Raw genomic sequence first — 21609 nt, 5'->3', positions numbered from 1 at the left:
GTAACTTTTTATTCTTACCACTCCTTGTTGCAGACTCCCCCATCCACACTCACTAAGAGCTGCTGTGAGGGTGAACTGCAGAATGCTTTTCTGTCTTCAGTGCTTTCTTATAGAATATTTGTACGCTCTTACAGATAATTTGAGAAGACTTTTTTGCAAAATGTTACTTTCTGAAGGTATATTCTACCTATTACATATTTTTCAAAGTATTAGTTTAATGTAAAGATGCAAAAATACATGGAGATCAAGGGAAACAAGAGGCTTTTATCAAATAGTAGAGGCATAACTGGAGTATCCATATTTCCCAGAAGTAGTTTCTTCACAAGTGAAAAGTAGACTAAGAAGAATGCTAGCATGAAGATGAAGTGATTTTTATCTTGTTCTTATAATGAAAATGGTCCAGCTTTAATATAGCAGGTTTAACGGAACAATGCCCTACAGATACTACTTGTTTTTACAGCATTCCTTTGATGTTGTCTGACTGCCCTCTTCAGGATGACAGTCAGCGTGTTAGCCTGCTTAATGCTAGTATGTGGTTCTAGAAGCAACCAATCCAACGCATAATCCATTATTCTAATTGCAAATTTAACCTGTTGAATAATTGTTTTAAGTTGCAAGTTGTATTCAGTCAGTAAGGGTGAAAGTTGAGTTTGTGTTTCATAAGATTTATTTTTTAAGGGGTGGAGATTTTTTTTGTGATATATTTTATACAAGAAAAATGTATTCCAAAATACAAGGCAATTCCACTGCAGTTGTATGTAATATATCTCATGCCTAAGGCTGTTCTAAGTTAAGAGGAAATGGGAGAGAGACGTGTTTTTTTTTGTTGTTTTTTTTTTTTACAACACCTATAGTCTTCTTCCTCTTTGCTCTCAAAATATGATATTTTAGCGTTCAGTGCAGTTTCTGTCTTGAAGCTGCAGTTTTTAATTAAACAGTATTCTGTGCCATCACACACATGGAAAATATTGCTATAGCATAGTGTTTTGAAAAAAGCTGCAGAATACGTTTATGCTGCTTTTGCATCTAATCACATGCAAATAGAAGTTGCCAAATATTGGAGTGTTGGTTTGAGATCTACAACAGATGTAGTTAATATGATTAATCACTAAACGGGAAGTAATTAGTGAAGGAGCCTATGTAAAGATGAAAGTATTGCAAGGATCCTTCCAGGATGTTTTCCTTTGCTTTTTGTTGAAATATTTGTTGATATGGATTTGTCCTGTGGAATAATTTGTTTTATGTATCCGTCTGTTGTTTTGTGGCACTTCTCTGTTGGTAAGGATTCCCAGTGTTTCTTTTACTTTCTCCTCAGTGCAGACATGACCAGGTTTAAAACAAATGAAGCAACCAAACCAAAACAGAAACTACCTTGAATACAGAGCTGTGAGAAAAGCCAATAGAAGCCTTTCTTTACAAATATAAGTACTAATAAAAATGACTTTGTAATGATGATGGAAAGGATTATGTAACACTGTTATGTTGTGAAAAACTATCCTTTATCACTTCCAAAACATGTTTTATAGGAATAATCTTGAGCATTTTTCTGTTACTTGCAAACCTCCTGTCAGTTTAATTGCTTCCCCAGTGTTTAACAGTTTTTTTGGCACAGTGTAGGCAGAGCTTTTTCTATGCATTTGCTATTTTAGAAAGAATACTGCAGTCACATTTCTTCATGATTTTTCAACTAGTTTCAGTATTCCCATATCCTCTTCCTCAAGCAAATCCTGGTATTGCACTTGAGGACCATGTGTCTCCATGCATAGATGTGCTTGCAGATTTTGGTGATGTTTGCCACTCAGGCTGCTCCCAAGCCTTTTGTGTTTTCTGAGGCTTTTAAATGTGAAAAAGATTAACATCTGAAATGTTGCTGCTTTTAGTTTGACTTAGAACGTTTGTAATTTTAGAGAAGGCAAGTATGAAGTAGAGATGCATAATGAGCTGAGACTTCTTTTAAAATTGATAACGTGGATGTTGAGAGTGATATTGCAAGAGTAATTAATCTAACTGCTGCAGCTGGCTAGAGTGTCTCTTTTGCCAGTGAATGCTTCATGGATCTATGTTTGTTTCTTTTAGGCAAGCTAATGAAGAATACCAAGTTCTGGCTAATTCATGGCGCTACTCATCTGCTTTTTCAAACAAGCTGTTTTTCACAATAGTGGATTATGATGAAGGGGCGGATGTTTTTCAACAGGTAAATGCTGCATATTGTAAAACATTCCTAATATTATTTACTAAAGGACACTAGAAAACAGTTTTTTCCTCAGATACACACCTCTGTATTCTCTTTGTGTGAAAATTCTTTCCGGTTACGAATAACAGATGCTGGAATTTCTATGACTTTAACAAGGGCTGCTTACGCAAGTAGCTACTTCTGGTATTTTACAAGTGTGGTTCATAATGTTTATTTATAAATTAATTGATACAAATGCAAAATTTAATCAGCCCATTGTTAATGTGTTCTGGAGGTTAATGTAATACAAATAACATGTATATTTAAAGATTTGCTGTAGGGAAAAAAAGTATTTTAAGACATTTAGTTGCCTTTATATGAGAAAATATTCTTCAAATTTAGAACTCTTAGTCTGGAAGTTCTTCAGACAAAAGAAAATAGAGCTTTGGTTTTATATATATATATATGAAGAGTGTGGAATCAGTTCCTGGAGAATAGTCTGAAATTCACTCTTAAATTGGGTAGTCAAGAAAAGGCACATTCCTGGAAAATGCTGGTAATTACTGCAGTGATGTTTTGTTTGATATTTATCTGTTGACTGAGGTTAAGAATGGTGATTAAGAAGAGTACTGAGTTTTGAAGCTCTCTATTTTGAATAAAGTTTTCAGGGAAAATCTCTACTATTTAATTTTCAAAAATTTAATATTTTTGAAAGTTTAATTACTGTATTTCCTAAGTATTTTTGCTTCCAATAGACATTTTGGAATATGTTCTGTTAAGTATGTTTGTTAATGGTTAAAGTTTTGCTTTATTAATTTTGAAATAACCTTTAAAATTTAATTTTACATTATCCTTTATAGCTACAGTAATACAAAATATACTGTTTAATCTTGCCTTAAGTCATCAGTGCATATCAGAATAGTCCAGTCCAACTTTTTCCTTACGTAGAAGAGAATAGCTAGAGTTTAGTTCAGATTATGTGCATTTAAAGTCATATAAAAGTTATGCCAAATTAGATAAAATGTCTAAGTCTTTATGGCTACTTCTCAGAAATTCAGTGTTAAGCATAAGGGACACTAATTACCAATGACTTTTAACGTGAATTTTGGAATAATTCTGATCTTGTGCATATGTATGCAAAGCAGTACTGCTACAGGAGGGAGGAAAAAAGAAGCAACAGCAAAAAAAGCCACTGTTTTGCTTTTTGGCTTTTATCCCATTTGTAGAGAAATGAGAAAACATCTGCAAACCACCTTTCCCTAGGCCCTGTACAATGATGTCAGAAGGTTTCTGTCTCTGTAGCTTCTAAATCTTAGAAAATATTGTGTTAAACTATTTCACAACAGCTCTCTTATCCTTTCTAAGGATATTTTTATTTAGATATTAGTTCACTAAGGAAGTGGGCTGTTTTTTACTTAGTTGAAAAATATTTAAATAGCAGGCAATTTCTAATGATAGAATCAGTTCTATATTTGATTATATAATGTTTTGGTAATGTGATAGAAGTCATTTTGCAGGAATGAAATAAACAAGATTACTCTTCATTTGTTATTCAAAGACCTTCGTATTGCATCATGCTTAATATTTTTCTCAAGTTTTTTTTTTTTCTTTCTGTTTCTGAGATGGTCTAAATGTGGAGGAATGTTATATAGTAAAACTGTAATATGCTTTATCACCTAGCAAAGCTGAAGTCAAAATTTGAACATAAAGTGGCAATTATAAATCTATTTGTTTATTTTCTTTGATTTTTTTCACCTTGTACAAAGTATAGCTACAGAACATAGTGAATCATGCACTGGCTTTTAATTTATTTTAATTACAAGAGATCTGAAATCTATTGACATGTATTCAAACAAATGTCCAAAATTGATACACTGTGAGTAATTCCAGTGACATCAACACGTGAATTAACACTTTTGTGATTCCTGGAGAAAGTTATGCCATTTAAGACAGTTACGTAAGCCTTTTGGAATTCAAACAAGACTAATCATTAGTGGGTAGTCAGTCACCAAGCCAGTGGAAGTGTAGATGAGTAGTTTAGTCTCGATACTTTGGACTGGTGACAGCTAGGGAAGAGAAACAATGTCAATCTCTTTTAAGCATGTTTTCCTTTGAATTTCAACCTAATATTTAATTGATTGGAGGGAAGTGAGGTCTCTGTTTTACTAATTACAGGGAAGTTCTTATAGTGTGTGGAAACTATAAAGCATACTCATACTCAGAAAAGCTTGCAGGTGAAATACTCCGAATCATGAAATGTCCCAAAGGCTCTACCAGAAGAAGGTAGCAAGAAATGCTCTGAGCACTCTTGTTACTGGACTGTGCATGAAGATGTATTAAAAAAAAAACAACAAACAAAAAGCAAGCAAACAAGCAAAAAAAAAACCCTGAACTTATGATTTGGGAAAGCAAATACTGTTTTTCACACTAATTATGCTTGTGTTGTCTGGTACATAAAAGGTAAACATTTTTAGGTATGAAGTTACTAATTTTTTTTTTGCTATTTTTCCTGGTTTTATAGCTGAATATGAACTCTGCTCCGACTTTCATGCATTTTCCTCCAAAAGGTAAACCCAAGAGAGCTGACACATTTGACCTGCAGAGAATCGGATTTGCGGCTGAACAGCTAGCGAAATGGATAGCTGACAGAACAGATGTTCATGTAAGTCTTTCAACAATTTTAAAAGTTGGAGCCAAATGTATGTACCTTGGTAGTTTGAGACAGGCAGATGATAAATGTCATCTCTCTTTAATACCTGCTTTTCCCTTGAACATGGAATCTTGACAGCACTAAAAAAAAAAAAAAAAGGAAAAAAGTGATAGTCATGGTAGCTGCAGTTTGAAGATTGTTCTTGCTTTGTAAATTTTATGTGGTCTTTTCTAGATGAAAAAGGTGATGATATTGTGATAATTAGTTCTTGATAAGTAATATGTGCTTGCAATAATACATACAAAATACATAAATCCAAAGTAGCTGCTCCTAATTCAGACACAACGTGCGTATCTGTTTAAAATTATAATTATTATGGTATATTTATATATATACATATATTTTGTAATATATGTCAGTTTAATTTTCTTAAGAGTTAAGAATGGAAATATTCTGTATTTAAGTTTTCAGATTAGTAGCAAATTATTAGTGCTTAAAACCTGTTTTCCTATTACCAAAACTAGTACTGTTTCTTCTTATTCATGGATACATTCACTGATTAGTCTTTGTTAACACCAGACTTCAGATGCTCATTGTTTGTCTATAATGAAGGTATTCTCTGTGTATGTATTTCTTTGTGATATGTATGTTTGCATTTATCTTTTTCAGATTAGAGTGTTCAGGCCTCCAAACTATTCTGGTACAATTGCTCTGGCTCTTCTGGTATCTCTTGTTGGTGGATTGTTATATCTACGAAGAAATAATTTAGAATTCATCTACAACAAAACTGGCTGGGCCATGGCAGCTCTGGTATGCACTTTTTCCGCATGTATATACTTTGAATTAGTTCCCTATCATAGCATATTTTGTTACTTGCCCAGTACAGTGCAATCTGTCAGTACATCAGGGTGGTACTAACAGATGAAGATTCATAACCTTAATCTTGGAGCTAACTCTTGTCAACAGTTATTATCAGTTACTAGAAATGATTCGCTGAAAATTAATGTTTTTCCTCAGTTGTTGGCTGCAGATTATTGTTTGAACTCCAGTAGAAAAACATATCTAATAGAAAGTGTTACTGATGTTTGTTGTTATCATTCAACATGCTCTTTGTAAAAGCCACAGTTACGGTTGGCTCAGTGTGGATATTGATGTCAGATCATTGCTTTAGAGTAATGAAAGGTTAAGAAAATTATCAAAGCTTTTATAGGTTTGTAAGAAAGTGAAACAAGAACAAAAAACCAAACGAACATGGAATTCTTGCATAGTGGACTCAGTAGTACTGACCTTAACAATACATTTCTAACCTGTATGAGAGATTTTATAGAGCTAACTTTTAGGGAATTTTAAATCTAGCCAATGGATTGTTGCAAAAAGTCAACCAAATCATCAAGGCCGTAAATAATGAATTAAGTTTGAATGTGCATTGAGCATACACTGAAATGAAGTTACATATGAAAACGAGAAAGAAAATCTTTAGGTTGAGAGTGACTGAGTACTGGAACAAGATACTCAAAGAGGTTTTAGAGTCTCCTCTGGAAATATTCAAAACCTACCTGGACACTTTTCTGTGCCAGCTACTGTAGAGAACCCGCTTTAGCAGGGAGGTTGCACTGTATGATCTTCAGAGGTCCTTCCCCACTCCTAAGATTCTTTGATCATGTTGGTGGTTTGTTCTCCTGTGATTCAACCATACAAGACAAAACACTACCTTCTTACGACACTCAGCTGATGAGCTCACTGACAACTTTTATTACATCAGTTCAGGGAAGAAGTTATCTAGTACCTGGTAGGTTGTAATTCATTTTGATCTCTAAATGATTAACAAGATTTTGAAGCAGGGTCAGTGTTTAGAACTCTTTAGCATTTGGCTTTTGAATGCCACTGTTGAATAGTGGTTACCGATAATGCTGTTCACTCACATGCTCTCATAGCATTTATTTCTAGCACACATGAGTACATAGTACACATTCTTCTGTTTAAGCGCCACGTTAGTCTGCCCCATATACTAAGCAAGGATTGAAATCCAGGATTTCAAATAAACCACCTGAAGTACTGAATTTAAGTTTCCTTTCAATTTAGAGAGCCAAGGGCAGAATGTGTTCTTTGTTCCAGAATATCATTTGGAATATACTGAGCTGTAGCACAGAGTTTTCACAATTCCCTTCCAAAGCTAGGATGTTCCCTATAGTTAGTTCCATGTATTTGTCTAGATTACTGGTATTTATCAATGATAAAATTTTTTGAAAGTACCAGAAAGCTTGTTTGATAAGGATATGTAGCAACTATTGGAATCCTTCTTGAATATTTTGAGGTCACCTATGTTAAGCAATAATTAGCATGATAAAATAGATACTTGTGTCAAAAATCAAATAAAAATATGTAATCAATAGAATATCCTGTATTTAACCATACACCATGTCTGTGGACACAGCAATGTTATTCCAATTTCATGCCTCACTGTTTCTGACCAGAAGCTTAATGTTGGGAGGGAGCGGAGTTTTCCATCTTGCAGAGATTAAAACTCAGTTCTTCAAATGGAGAACAATTCTATTATAATCTGCATCAAATAAATAGTTGAATACATAATTAACTTTAAAAGTAAATTAAGGAAGTAAATCCATCAGTTTTTTTTTCTCAAAATATTTTCTGTTATCCCTAGGAACTGCTTGACATTTTACATCTGTACATAACTGTAAACTGCAGCGTAGGAAACTTCTAATTACAGTGAACCAAGCTCATTTGGAGAGAGTCAATGCCTAAATGTGATCGGACATTAAAAAAAAAAAAAAAAAAAAAAACACAATATTTGTGCCTTTCAGTACTTATCATCCTAGTGATTGCATTAATGGGTAATAATAGAGTTTAGAGGGATAAAAATGGCATCAATGTGATTTATTGCTGTTTCTAATGCTACTTCCTGTAAAATCTATTTATTTTGAAGATGAACAGCACTTGAAAGGATATTTTAGAAAAACACCTTATATCTGAAAGTAAATAAAAAGATAGCAATGCAATTAACCACGACTTCAGCTATGTTTTTTTTTAAACATTTTCGTTACTCTCTTCCCTTCACAATGTTGTCAAAGCCCATGCTGAAAAGTGATCTTTGAGCAATGTTTACCCAGTTACTGTGACTCCTTTCAGTTTTAATCAGATCTATATGGACATACAAGTTAACACTGAAATTTTTTTTGGTCAGCAGGGAGTCCAGATTTCAGGCTTTGAATGGATAGACCTTGAATTGATAGACCTCAGATCCTCTGTTTGTTCTGTGAAATGACTAGAATGAGTCAGATTCATAGAGGTGAAAATGGACAGCCATTAATATATTCATTCTAAGATACGTGATTACGACTGCCTTATGTTGGTACTTTTTTTTGACCACTGAAACATACTTTGTTTACTAAAACTTTTTTTAATGGTTTTTTTTGTTGTTCTTTTGAAGAGCTTTTATTCTCTTAAATATTGGATGATTGTTTTTGTTTGTTTTAAATGAAAAACTGACAGTGTGTCTATTCCTAAAAAATAGAAAAAAAATCATTGTATGAAGCACCTCTACGAGTAGAAGAAAAAAGAATACCAGAAGTTTTGACTAGATTTCTATTTGATATGACCATCAACAGCAATGAGTTGTCTTAGAAAAATATTTTCAGTAGCATTTTAATTAAAAAAAAATTGGAATGCCATTTTTAATGGCACATGTAATAGTTTTGATAGGCTCAGAATCGAGAGAACTTTCATCTCATGTGTTGATTCCACCTCCAGTTAACACAAGACTCAAATTAGTTTTGTCCTCAACATTAAATTGAGCAGTAGCAGTGCAATTAGCTGTTTTCATCCCCTCATGGAAGTACTTCAGACTCAGTAGTACCTTGTATGCCTTAGGCATTTTTACTTGCAACATTACCCAGAAGACTTCTAGAATGGCAAACGGTGGTGGTTGAGTACCTAATATTAAAAAAGATGTCTTTTGGAATCACACCCAAAATTTATCCCCTGTATTATTTTAGACTTTAATTCAATTCTTGCTACTCATCCATGGATATTTTTCATTCTGTATGTAGTGCAGAAGTGAGGACGGATTTAGACTTCAGTCCTTAGATATTTGCAGAGTCATTCATTTTATACTGATAACAAAAAGCAATTCAGGTTCTTGTCAAGACTCTTCATTTCTTAAGCAGGGAGTAAAAGGTCAGATGTGTAAGCTGAGCAAATTTCTAACATTTTAGATAAGGAATTGCTACATTTCAAACAACACTTCTAGTGCTGAGAAAATATTTGTTCAATTGACTAGAATGTAGCAATGGGAGGGCTTTTCAAAACAGTTTCTTTACCAGATTGCCACCATGCTTTTCTGTATGTAATTTTCAGTTTCATTTTCGGTGTGTATTTCATATTTTTGCCTGTGGTGTCTGTGAGGGCAAAGTCTGTGCTCAGATTCCAAGACACCTGCCTAGGAGTTGATTCTTCTAGACAGAGGATGTCAAATCACTTGAATGAGGAGATGAAACGTGTATTTACTGTTGTCTTAACAGTAAGTGATTATGAGAGATATGTTGTATGCCAATACACTGCACAGTGCCTGTATCATATAGTATATTCATCATCAGTTACACCTCCAAAGGAACATGAAAGCTGCTAGTAATTCTTTACCTCCTTCTGGAAATGAGGATAGATAGACAATTTGTTTTATTCCAGGATACGGAAGGAAAAAATAAATCAGGCTTCTATACATGGGAACTCCAAAAAACAGCAATTAATGCAAGTTATTAAAGCGTTTTCTTTCTTTTCCCCCATAGTTAGAGGCTTTAGAGATGCACATCACATTTAAAGATACAGAAATGCCTTCTCTTTGCTTGTGTACTGTAGTTCTTGTCCTTGAAATGTCTGTGCCTTGCTAGAGATTCTAATAAGTGATGGATTGCTCTTTAGAAATTGAGTACAAATCCTGCAGCCTTTATTGAGTGCAAAAGCAAATTTAAACTGGGTAGAAGGGATTAAATTTCTTGAGAACAGTAGTTGTGAGTTGGATAAAATTTATAATTCTGGGGTAATTATAGAAACTGGGTGCAGAAGTGGCTGCCTGGGTCTCCTCGTTTTTGAAATTAGGCTTTTATTTAACTACATTTATAAATGAATCTTGATTTATTTATTTATTTATTTAAAATTTTTCATGTGTTATAAAATTATTGCCAGGTTTTGGGGTCTAAGCTTGTAGAGAGATATAATGAACTGCTTTGCGCAGTATCTGCTAGCAGGAAGTTTTCTTTTAAAATGCATGCCAAATGGCCTTTTAAGCCTCTAATAATTTTATTAAATAAATTGGCACATAGTGTTAAACAATGCTTATACCTCTGAAGAAGTAACACATTAAACCTGAATCATTTGACAATGTTTTGAAAGTTTGAGAACAGTAGAGAGATTTTCTCCATGTACTTGTAAGATTGCATCTTAATAGTACTTTAGTATTCTGGAGCAACTCTGTATGATTAGTTACCTTGTGTCTACTCTTAGGAAACTTGTGGTACACACAAGCGCACCACTGGTGAATTCAGACCCATTCCCTCTTATCAGAACTAAGGCTGAGATACCTCACTGTGAAACCATTGAGAAGGACCCCCACTTGCAAGGTTCTTTGTTTACAAGGTTCTTGGACAGACCTGTGTGTGTATATATATAGTGCACTTATGGTAGTTGAGGTGTGCTTCATTAAAATTGAAGCCATCCTGTGGATATTTGGTCCTGGGACCATAAAGTGTTGAAGCAAATCATTGGTCCTTCCCTCTCTGTACTGCTTATCTGGATCGTTCAGTTCAACACTTCGCTGTTATCATTTAGATGCAGAGCAATCTAGCTAGATCAAGAAGCTCCTAAAATAGTTAAATCCTGAACTCCTCTGGTAATTCAGGTGGCATGCAGCTGGTAAAATATTCTGGGAGTACGATGAGGAGAATGAAGGAGGAAGGTGTATGAAAGGGCTGTCCTTGGTGAGGTGTGAGTGGTACTGTATCTGTAGAACTGCTAAAGGGGGGACTCTACTCTGCTTGGGTAAGTGGAGTTGTAAATCCTTTTAAGTTCATAGAGGATGCCTCAGCTTTAATCTTCTTTCTACACTTTTAATCCTTTCTACCTTGACAAGATCCAAGAACACTGGAAAGGGACCATTTCTCTGCATGAGTTTTTTCATTGTGATCAATACCATACAAACCCTTAAGGTAAATATGGAGGCATTAATCATGTGTTCCAAGTCATTCATAGAAGCAGGTTTGTAAAAGCTTGATTCTAAGAAACATCAACTCACAGTAATGATAAGAGTTGTGGAAAGTTTGGATCCCAAAGCATGGGATCATATGGAAACCAAGGGGTTTGGAATGTTAAGCACAGGATATTACACTATCTATATAATACATGCATCAGTTCTAAATATAGTGGGGTATATTTCAAATAAGTTTTACAAATACAAGAAGTCTGTAGATTCCAATAGTAAATACTGTGGAACAGTGCCTCAGTGATAGCAATAAGAGAATATGGAATGGAGTGAAATAAGCTTGAATGTCAAGTACTATCTATAGCATACTGAATGCTTGCTTGAGGGATATCATGGAAATGCTAAAGTACCTAAAGTAGATTAAAAGGTTCCTCCAAGTATTGTCTCCTAGGTATTTTTTGTTAGATGCTACCATGTTGTGAGGCAATTTATTTATACTAGCAAACATTAGAGAGCTTCAGTAATTTGAGATAATTCTTAGTTATGAAGTATATATTTAATAAAATATGAAGGTTTTTTTCATGTTTATGTATGGAAATAGATTTGGCTCAAGAGACTGCGAGTTAAATACATTAATTTAAGTAAAATGATCATTTTCATAAAAAACTGTTCTCTTTTGATGTTTTACTTTCCAACTGCCTAACTCTTGGATTTTCATCTCTCTTACCTCACTTTTCTTACCCTCTTCGGTTTCTACACTTTTACCTTCACATATGATATCTATTGTATGATTCATCACCAAAATTACAGTATAAATTCCCTGCTAGAATGATCTGCAACAAGTTTCTCTTTGTCAGTAATTGAAGCATATAGTCTTTTCACTTTATTGCATATTAATAATTAAACCATAATCTGTTTGCTGATAATCACTACTAGTATGCTTTCATCTGCCATATTAATTACAATACTGTTACACTCCAAGTCCTGTTATATACAAAATGAATCACACCTTATATTTAGAACCAAGAATTTTTCTTAGCGTAGTTGAAATCTAACAGCATATTCTAAGAATTATTATTAAACCAGATATGATAATTACAAGGGAAAAACATTCTTGCTGTTTTCTTTATACTGATTGAAAACTGTCAATAGTAATAACACATTTAAAATTGTTATGTACATATTTCCTATTATCTTTTCTTTCTGGATGTCATGGTTAGTCTTCTGGTTCTCTTTGGAGCCTGAGATCTTTTGGCTTTGATCTTGGAAAAGGGATTATTATGGTAAGTTCTCAGTGTTCTAGGTTCTTCATTGGGAGGAGGATAATTTCTTTCTCTTTGCCCTCGGACCTACCTGGGGCTATTTTAAAATTTTGTCCTTTATTCAGTGATCTGTAACTACACCTTAAATCAAAATTTACAGGATAAAAGGATGCATATCTTTTCCCTTTGTTACCTCTAGGACAGGTTTTCACCAGCTTCCTTGTCTCTGTTTTACCATTAGTGTCATCATGTGTCCCCTCTCCTACCATTCCATATTGTGTCTTGTGTTACTGCTTTTGATATCTCTGCTATCATCTCACACCTACACTACCCTATTATGTTGGTCATAGCTAATACAACCTAATGAGAGTAGAAAAACAAACGACTGTTGTGCACTACAGAAATCCTCAAAAGTAATATAGATTAGGCATAGCTATCTGATCTGTTTCTATAAAACCTGTCAAGATTCAGTCCTAAATTGTTTGAAGTTGGTTCAGAGTGTATTGCTAGAGAGTCCACACTGGATTTACTGGGATAAAGAGCTATGCTGGCTTAAATTTATTTCACAAATGCATTGCTAAATATTAGTTCCAGAAAAGCTGAAGAGCTCCTCCCCACCTTTTTAGTAAAAAACAAATTTCTCTTCCCTGGTTTAGCAAGCCATCCCGGTAAAAATAAATAAAAATCTTACACTTGTGATCCATCTACTTATTGATATGACTGTACTGTGCTAGACAGAATATACATATACAGTAAAAATGAGAGTGTATGTGGAGGCTGGACTAATTTATATTGAATTTTTCTAAATGATTATTTGTATTAATAAATCATAAACACATTTAGATTTTTTACAAACATATTTATCAGAAACATAACAATTTTTCTCATTTGGTAATCAGAAGGTATTACACTTTCCTCTTTAAGATTGTCATAATGACTACTGCTATGACTATGATTTTTGTCAATGTAGATTCTGCAATATGACCATCGGCAAGAAGTATTTCACAGTTTTCATAGATTCCTAACCTAGCTCCTGTCAAGGGAATTTCCTTTTCTGTTGTCTCAACCGTTGTATTTGGCACAACTAAAATGAATCACAGTCATTTAGGACACACAATGCGAATTTCTTAAATAGGTGGATAATTCAATTTTTTCCGGTGTTTTTATATTGTTTCATATACCTTATAGCAAATTGCTAAGCTAAAGATTTGTTGTAGAGGCAGAAATAACTTCATGAGAGGTTGCAGAAATCTTGAATTGTAGTTTTCAGAATATTTGCGATGAATGCCTTCCACAGTCATGAGTATTCTCTGCCATATATTTATGTAAATGTGACACTTCCAAGTGCACATAGAGATGATTATTTCAAGTCAGATTCTGAAAATTTGTCTTTGTAAATAAATGATTGCATTGGTCTTCTGTTTTTCTAGTGTGTTGTATTTGCTATGACATCTGGTCAGATGTGGAATCACATCCGTGGACCTCCGTACGCTCATAAAAATCCTCAGAATGGACAAGTGGTGAGTTAATTCTTTTAATTTTATTTTGGAGGGTGAAATTTTGCTTACTACACCGAATCTGTGACTACAGATATTTGCACTGTATGACACTGGGCCAGAGTCTGAAGTCTCAAATTCCAAGCATATTCTGTTACAGAATTCTTGGTGTTTTAGAAAATTCTACTACCTTTGATTTGAACAATGAAATTTCATAATTCTTTTATCACTCTCCCAGCATGATAAAAAAAAAAAAAAAAGCGTGTACTATAGAGTGTTTCATAGCACAGTTTCCACTGCTCAGTGGTAAATGTGTTTTGTCTTTTTGTAGAAACATACTCCCTCTCCATGTGAAAAGCAGGTTTTTTTACTTACACAAACCTTTGCAATCTGTAACCTTTTTCTCTTAAGCATTTTAGTTAGAAAAGATGACAAAAGGAACACATTAAAATATTTGCCATTTTCCATCATACCTATCAGATTCCTGCTGAATGTTCAGAACTTTACGTAATGCTTTTTCCTGCATTTCATTACTCCTTCAATTTAAGTTCTTTATCGGCTTCTTGGGAAGGTACCATTAATTGAATGCTCCTGAAATAAATTGTTGTGAAACTTAGGCAGGGCACTTTTCTGTGCATGTATGGCATGTGGAGCTATGTTCAGCTTTGACCATCATTAGTTAAAAGACATTGGCTGATATCTTGGAACTTAAAAGAAAATTTATTCTCTCTTTGTGTTTTATCTCAGTTGGACTAGTAAAAAATGATGGTTTGATTACTGATCTGCCTTGTATCTGGAATATAACAGCATACTGAGATCATAGAGTGACATGATTCAATCTGTCAACTTTGTTATGCAGAAGTAGAGCTGGTAATGTAGTAAATAATCTTTGTAAAACACAGTTTATAAAAGTTTTAAATTTTTCATTACTGCCTAGTAGTAATAAACTTATGAAGTTTTCCAATAGAGTGACAGAAAGAGAAATACTGCATAGAAAGAGCACTATTTCTGTTAAATTCGTTTTTTACCATACCGAGGTTTATACACAGTGCCTTTCTTAAAGACTTGTTTCTGAAGTGTAATCTACCTTAAATGTTAAAAGTATCCCTTTTATCCTTCCTCAGTCTTTGCCATCTTGTTCTGGTTTTCATAGAATGAACTCAGAGTCTCTCTGAGAGTCTGAAAAGCTACTACTTTGGTAATGCAAACACAAGCAACCAAATAATGAAAATTACCATAAAGATGACCTTAAATTCTAGTTGTTAAACTGTTGTATTAGTCAACATGTATAATTATGTATTTATATTCCACTACATGTCTTCAGGTAAGTTATTTTGATTCTCTGATTCACTTTGTACATGTTCATGTGTCAATGCTTTTATCTCCTTGGAACTGCCTTGGTCAGTATGTAAAAAGTCAGATTCTAAGAATTAAAAAAGATATAGGTAGATACAGGATCACCAAGCATTTAATTTATTTGATTAATTTAACCTATCACTGACCAGTACTGTTCCAACTTAAAGGTCTGATTTTTACAAGTGCTAGAAGCTTAAGCATTTTGCAGACCATTACATGACATTTTTTTTCAAAAAAAATATCTTAAATCTTAATCTTAAATTCCTATTTTTTTTTTACGATGAAAAGGCATTTGTTTGCTTTTCTTAAACAACACTTGTTTTTAGTATCATTTTGTTGTAGAAGTACTGCTAACATTTCTTAAAATTTTTAACTTCTGCTCTGTGTTTATGATTCTTTGATTACTGAAATTAGTTTGATTCTGTAATTATATTCTGGGAATGAAGCTTTTAAGCCATATTTCTGAAATTCTGAGTAGGTCTGTTCTGTGAAGTTGATACACTCATTTACTGAGGTTGTTGGAGTTGCTTCCTGTATTCATCCCTGCATTCAGCTAATTTTAATTTGGGATTCATATATTATCTTTCAGTTCTGATTTAAGTTAACCAAACTAGTTCAAACTAGTTGTGTTAGACTTCTGTCTTGATGTTATCTGTTGCATTTTCAGATAACAAGTTGAAGGACAAGCTTGATCTAAAAATAGTGAAAATGGCTTTGAAAGCTTATAATTTCCCTTCACTATTTAGAAGAAACGATTAGAATTTGGAAAGTTTGTGTGAAGGGGGAGATACTGTATTTTTCTTGTCAGATATTAGATGACTTTCCTACACAAGCTGATGCTTTGTGAAATGCGTAATAGTTTTTTTTGCCACTCTATTAATTGGATTCTTTTCCTGTGTCTTGTATTTTAAAAGCTTGTTAAAACTGTTCAAGTGTAACAAAAAGTATGTTGTTAGGAAGTAATTTTTATACATTTTGGTAGTTCTTTTAACAGATCAGTTCAAATATAAATGTCTTTTACATTACAATATTCTTTAACAGTTTTAAAATGGATCCGTCTTTAAAATATCACTTTTCAAATAATCTCCCTGATGGGAATGTCCAGTAACCTTTATGTTTTTGTAGTTAAATGAGAAATGTTTGACTCTCTGTTTCATTTTTCCATTTGCCAATGTAAAGATAAGGTACTCTATGAAAATTTATAGTTGGACTATGAAGATACTAAATTCACAGCAGTTTTTTGTAGCTAAGTAGCAAAAAAAAAAAAATTAATGCAAGTCTCATGAAAACAAAAGCAGGAAAAATCACCAAAACAGCCACCTGAACTATTTATTGGAACTGTCGTTAGATATACCTTCCCTCTCGAGCTCAATACATCATAGTATTTTTGCTTTCAACATTTGTCTAAATATCTATGAATGCAGTTTGTATTTAGAATGTGTTATTTTTCTGAAAGTGGCCACGTTATTTGGTTCAGCTTCAATATATAAAAATATAATAATATATATTATATAAAATATATAATTATATATAATATAATTGTATAAAAATATAATAATATATTTATATCAAATATTTGTATTTCTTTTGTAGGTTTTTTTTTTTGTTTTTTTGTAAAGTTCACACAGGTTATTGTTCCAGTGACTAACATAAGATAACCTTGATCCACAGCAGTGTTTTGGTGCATCCATCAACAGTAATCATAAATGTACTATTGAAATTAATACTTTATTTTTTACTGGAATAGCTAATTATGTTAATATACTTGAGAGAAGTGAGAATTAGGTTATTTACTTAGGGTTTATTCAGTGAAATAGATTTTCTGTAGTCATCACAACTGAATTTTCTCAGAAACTTTATCCAGTATAGGGTTTCTCTAGTCTTTTCTTAAAATTTCCATCTTGATTCGGTCAAGGAAAACCTTAGCAATTGGCAGTGTAAGGAGTGGAGCTAATGTAAAATAAAACAAAGTATCAAGTAATTCTGTTAGCAGATCAGCGCATTAAAATGAACATTGTAGTGTTTGGAAAACTATTAACAGATGCATCTGTCCTAATGTTTGAGGTTGAAGGAGGGGCTGTCATAGCTGGCATTTCAATAACGTTCTGTGTAACAAATGTTCCTTCTTTGATATCAGACAAGGGTGATCTTATCCAACATTTTGCATCCATTTTTAATGTGGGAAGAGAAGGAGGTAAGAATTCTTGTGACAAAACTTTTTTTAGATGAGAGATAAGAACCTCTAAATTATCAATTCTTGAAGCACACATGCTATAAAAGTTTAGATAGGCTCATTTTATTGCAGTACTGTATTTTGGCTCAGTAAAGATGGAACACATTCTCATCAAATAAAAGTGGATTTTGGACAATCGAGCAGGCTGCAAGTATTTTGTCAGGATAAAATCCAATTAAAAAAAAAAAGCAGCCAGATTTTAATTGCTGCTCATAACAACAGAAATTCAATTTTAATTGATCAGTATTTTCAAGTAATAAACAGTTCTTCCCACTGCCCCACTTCCTTTTAACTATGTGTTCATAGTCCTCTAGAAGCAATTCAGTTTCATTTGGAAAATGAACTTTCAATGCAGAAATTTTACATCAGAAGTCAGATAAACTTTGACTATTGGAAGCTGCGAAGCATCTTTAGGTAAGAAAGCAGAATGATAGTGCAATACAGAAAAAAAATGCACTTTTTTCTAAGAAGAGAAAAACAGAATGATGCATGGAAAAACCTATTCATGTAGTCCTGTTGCTTATCAGAATTTACTGTTTTACCTTCAGAGCTAGGTAGCAATCTAATTTTTCTCTCTTCCTGGTCTTTTCTGGCTATGTAGATGTCAAAAGTAAGTGCTTCCTCTTAACTGAATAATTTTGAGTGGAGGATGCCTATCAAGAATATGGTCACCTGCTTGTTTGATTCTTGTCAGGTTGCTCAGGACGTTGCCATAGCCAATTTTGAATGTGTGCATGGACTGAGATTTCCACAACCTTCCCAGGCAACCTGTTGTAATGTTTGACCGTCTTCATATAACTCATTATATTTTACCTTTTCATTTCATCTTTTTATGCTTTTAAATTTTATTTCCTTCAAGAACAGACAAGGTAATTTTTATCCTGTTCAGCAGATACCATTGACTTTAATATGATTAAACTTTGCCAAGCAGTACGCCTCTTCAGAGTTTCTGAAAGTGTATCTTTTCTTAAGTGGTGGCATAATTATCAGATGACAAAAATACACTGGAAATGAGAAAAAGATATTAAGCCTGGAGATTCTATTCACTGTAGCTGAATAGAACTGTTCCTATACCTTAAGATTGTAGTTTGTTCTAAAATATTAGGAAATATTTTAAACAATTTTGAGGGAGTGAGGAAAGAAGAGAGGAAAAACTTTACCAGCATTCCTTGTTGCATAGCATACATAGTCTTTTCCTACATCAGATAGATTAGTTTGCAAACATTTCATATTCTCTTTCAGAAGATAACCTTTAACAAAAGGGTACTGATGTTCCTTTTGTTGCAGTAAAATTTCAACATTGTGTGATGATTCGAGTATCAAAATATGTTCTATCCTTCAGAGACTTCCAGGGCTGAAGATCTAGTATGTTCTTCTGTTGAAGATCACTCAGTCTCTGTATAGTTTTCCAGTAAACATTAATACTGTCATTGCAATGTAACAATGTTAGATTTCTCTTATGCCTGTGAAAAACGTCAAGAGAAAGAACAGGCATTTGAAGGGCTATCTGAATTTTGCTGCTTCATTTTTGTTTTTTGGTTTTTTTTTTTGTTTTGTTTTTGTTTTTGTTTTTTAATCTGGAAATCAGCAGTTATTTACTACTTGCTATTTTGATATACATATAAAATGCTTTTTATATGTTTTCAAGGAAACAAATTAATCTGCTTGGTCCAGCACTCACGCCAATATTTATTCCTTTGTTTAGCTAATTTTTCATGTTTACTGACTGTTTCTGAAGGAACAAATAATAGAAGATGACTAAATTAAAAGGTAAACTAAAAAGTCTTATTCTAGATACAGACTGTACTTCTGAGTCTCTAATAAGCAGTAGGATCCTGCCGTTTATGTAGCAAGTGCTTCTCTGAGTTAAAACTTTCTGCTGTTTTGCTATGTCCGAGGGACATAGATGAATTGCCAGTAAACTGTTTTGTGTGTGAAAACAGAACTTCAAAACTGAACTGCATATTCTGGAAATATGCAGAAATATATCTGGCTGTATTAGCACACAGCCATTTTGTGTAGCACTAATATGGAGGGAATTTTGATAATAATAGGCCTTCTGAATGTGCATTTAACCAAAAGTATACTTCAGTAAGTGGAAGTAATGCAAGGACTGGATCAGCTGCACAGTTTAAGAACAGATTTTAAGAATTGATTTATGAACCAGACTGAATTAAATTCAAACTGAGTCATTTTGTATGTCAATAATTAATCACTTGTTTTATTATTAATTCTCCCTGGAAAATACAAAATCAAAGGGACATGGTGTGAATGTATATGCTATTGTAGGGACTCACAGAGGGACTGTAGTATATTTGCTTTATGCTGTATGGTAGTCTTTTCACTATCATAGAGTCATATCATATAATGGTTTGGATTGGAAGGGACCGTAAAGACCATCTAGTTCCAACCCCTCTGCTATATACAGGGACACATCCCATTAGACTAGGTTGCTGGAAGCCTCATTCAGCCTGGCCTTGAATGCCTCCATGATGGGAGCATCCAGAACCAATCTGGGCAACCTGTTCCATTCTTTCACCACCCTCACAGTAAAGAATTTCTTCTAAAATCTCCCTCATCCTTTCAAAACACTCTATTAAGTCCAGGACTACAAAAACATTACAAACCTTGAATATCTTGAAAAATAAAAACAGTAAACAGGCTTTAATTTGTTATTGCTTTAGCTTTTTTCCTCCTTTTCATTTTATTTCCTGTTTTCCCTATTAAAATGTGTGAATGCTTAATTTACTGAGGAACAAACAGTTAAAGTGCCTCCAAACAAGCCTTAAAGGCTAGGAAAAACTTCTAGAAGAAACAGATTAGACACACATTAAAATCACTGTTACTCAGAGGTTTTTCTGTGTCGATTGAAGAACATGCCTTCAAAAAGACATAGCAGATAGAGCTTGGGATAGGGTGGAGTCTTGAAAATAGACAGATCAACTGAAATTGTAAACACACAGCAACATGGGGAAGGACACTTCCTGTAGAGTGAGTGTACTACCAAGTTAGCAAGTGCAGTCCAAATTTATAATATTTGTTTGAGTTTTTTCTTCTCCTTTGCTTCTCAATATTTTTAACATTGGGCAAATGACACCATTTCATATAGCCCTGTAATTCTAAGTGGGCAAGAACTGAAAAGCAGGAGGGGCCTTGTATGACCAGTCATGGGCAAGTGCATCTTATCAAAATTGTAAACTTAGATTTTGTTCCCACTCTCATTTCAGAGCACTACTTTGTATTCTAATGAAAAAATTTTTAATTGACTAATTCGCCATTTATTTGTCATTGCTTGCCTCTGAGTTGAGTTTCTTCTTGTCTGTTGTGTGTATTTACAGATATCCTTCCTGTCAGCCTTCGTTTTCTAAAGCCTAGACAAACTCTTTTGCTTTTCTGTCTGATAAGAGTATTTTGTTCTTTTGACTTGCTCTCTGCCCATTATAGACAAATCCTGACTAGAGATGATGAGTAGTTTTTTAATATGTATTGCAAGTGTGTTTTGTATCCTGAATTAATTTTCTAATGGGCAGATCACAATAATGAAGAGCATGCTTATACTCATTTATTTCTCAGTTGTTTTTTAGATCTGAACATAATTCTTGGAAATTCTTCTCACTTCCCAAGCAGATAGCTTTCATTTCTTCCCATGTAATGTAGTGTTGTTTCTAAATCTGATTTTTTTCTGATATTGGCTGAATTTGTTTGTACCTGTTTTTGTATGTAATTCATGAACTTGATACTTAATAAATTAGTCCCAAAATGTGGGCTTCTGTTAAATATTTCTAAAAGCGAGTTGAGCCAGTTATTCAGTGTTCTGTAATGTTTGCTCTAAACCCATTTTTCTAGCTTTTAATTTAGCGGAATGAATTACTGAAGTCCAGATAAGTAATACCACATTTGTTTGTCAAGAGGATTAGTTCCCTTTTGAAACATATTTTGTCTGCTGAATATGGTCTCAAAATTTTTCGAATAATTACTTCATCTCATTTTTCATGTTCCTTCATACCTTTAATTGTTCTCTATTTCAAATTTATCCAAAAGTATTTCAAGTTAAAAAGCTAAATTTGCTTTCAGAATCCATTTGTTTCCCATGTATGCTAATCCATAGATAAACTCTAGCGCATACTCTGATAGATAATATAAAATATAGATAGATAGATAGATATACTCTGATAAATATATTTAAAAAAAATAACATTACTTTTAGGCTTTAAGGTTCATCTACTAG

The 21609-nt window shown here is 33.4% G+C and overlaps 1 protein-coding gene across 2 annotated transcripts in view; it reads left to right on the top strand.

Moving 5' to 3' along the window:
• Positions 1–21609, top strand: part of TUSC3 (tumor suppressor candidate 3) — a 184544-nt gene that overhangs the window by 117684 nt on the left and 45251 nt on the right. For both annotated transcript variants that reach the window (XM_046940707.1, XM_420692.8), the window contains 4 exons: positions 2077–2194; positions 4695–4835; positions 5493–5633; positions 13727–13816. In XM_046940707.1, coding sequence (XP_046796663.1) covers positions 2077–2194; positions 4695–4835; positions 5493–5633; positions 13727–13816 — 490 coding nt within the window. The remainder of the gene's footprint in view (positions 1–2076; positions 2195–4694; positions 4836–5492; positions 5634–13726; positions 13817–21609) is intronic.

The sequence above is a fragment of the Gallus gallus genome, chromosome 4, assembly GCF_016699485.2.
Source record: "Gallus gallus isolate bGalGal1 chromosome 4, bGalGal1.mat.broiler.GRCg7b, whole genome shotgun sequence".
NCBI classification, from domain to species: domain Eukaryota; kingdom Metazoa; phylum Chordata; class Aves; order Galliformes; family Phasianidae; genus Gallus; species Gallus gallus.
This window is presented reverse-complemented; position numbering and strand designations above follow the sequence as displayed.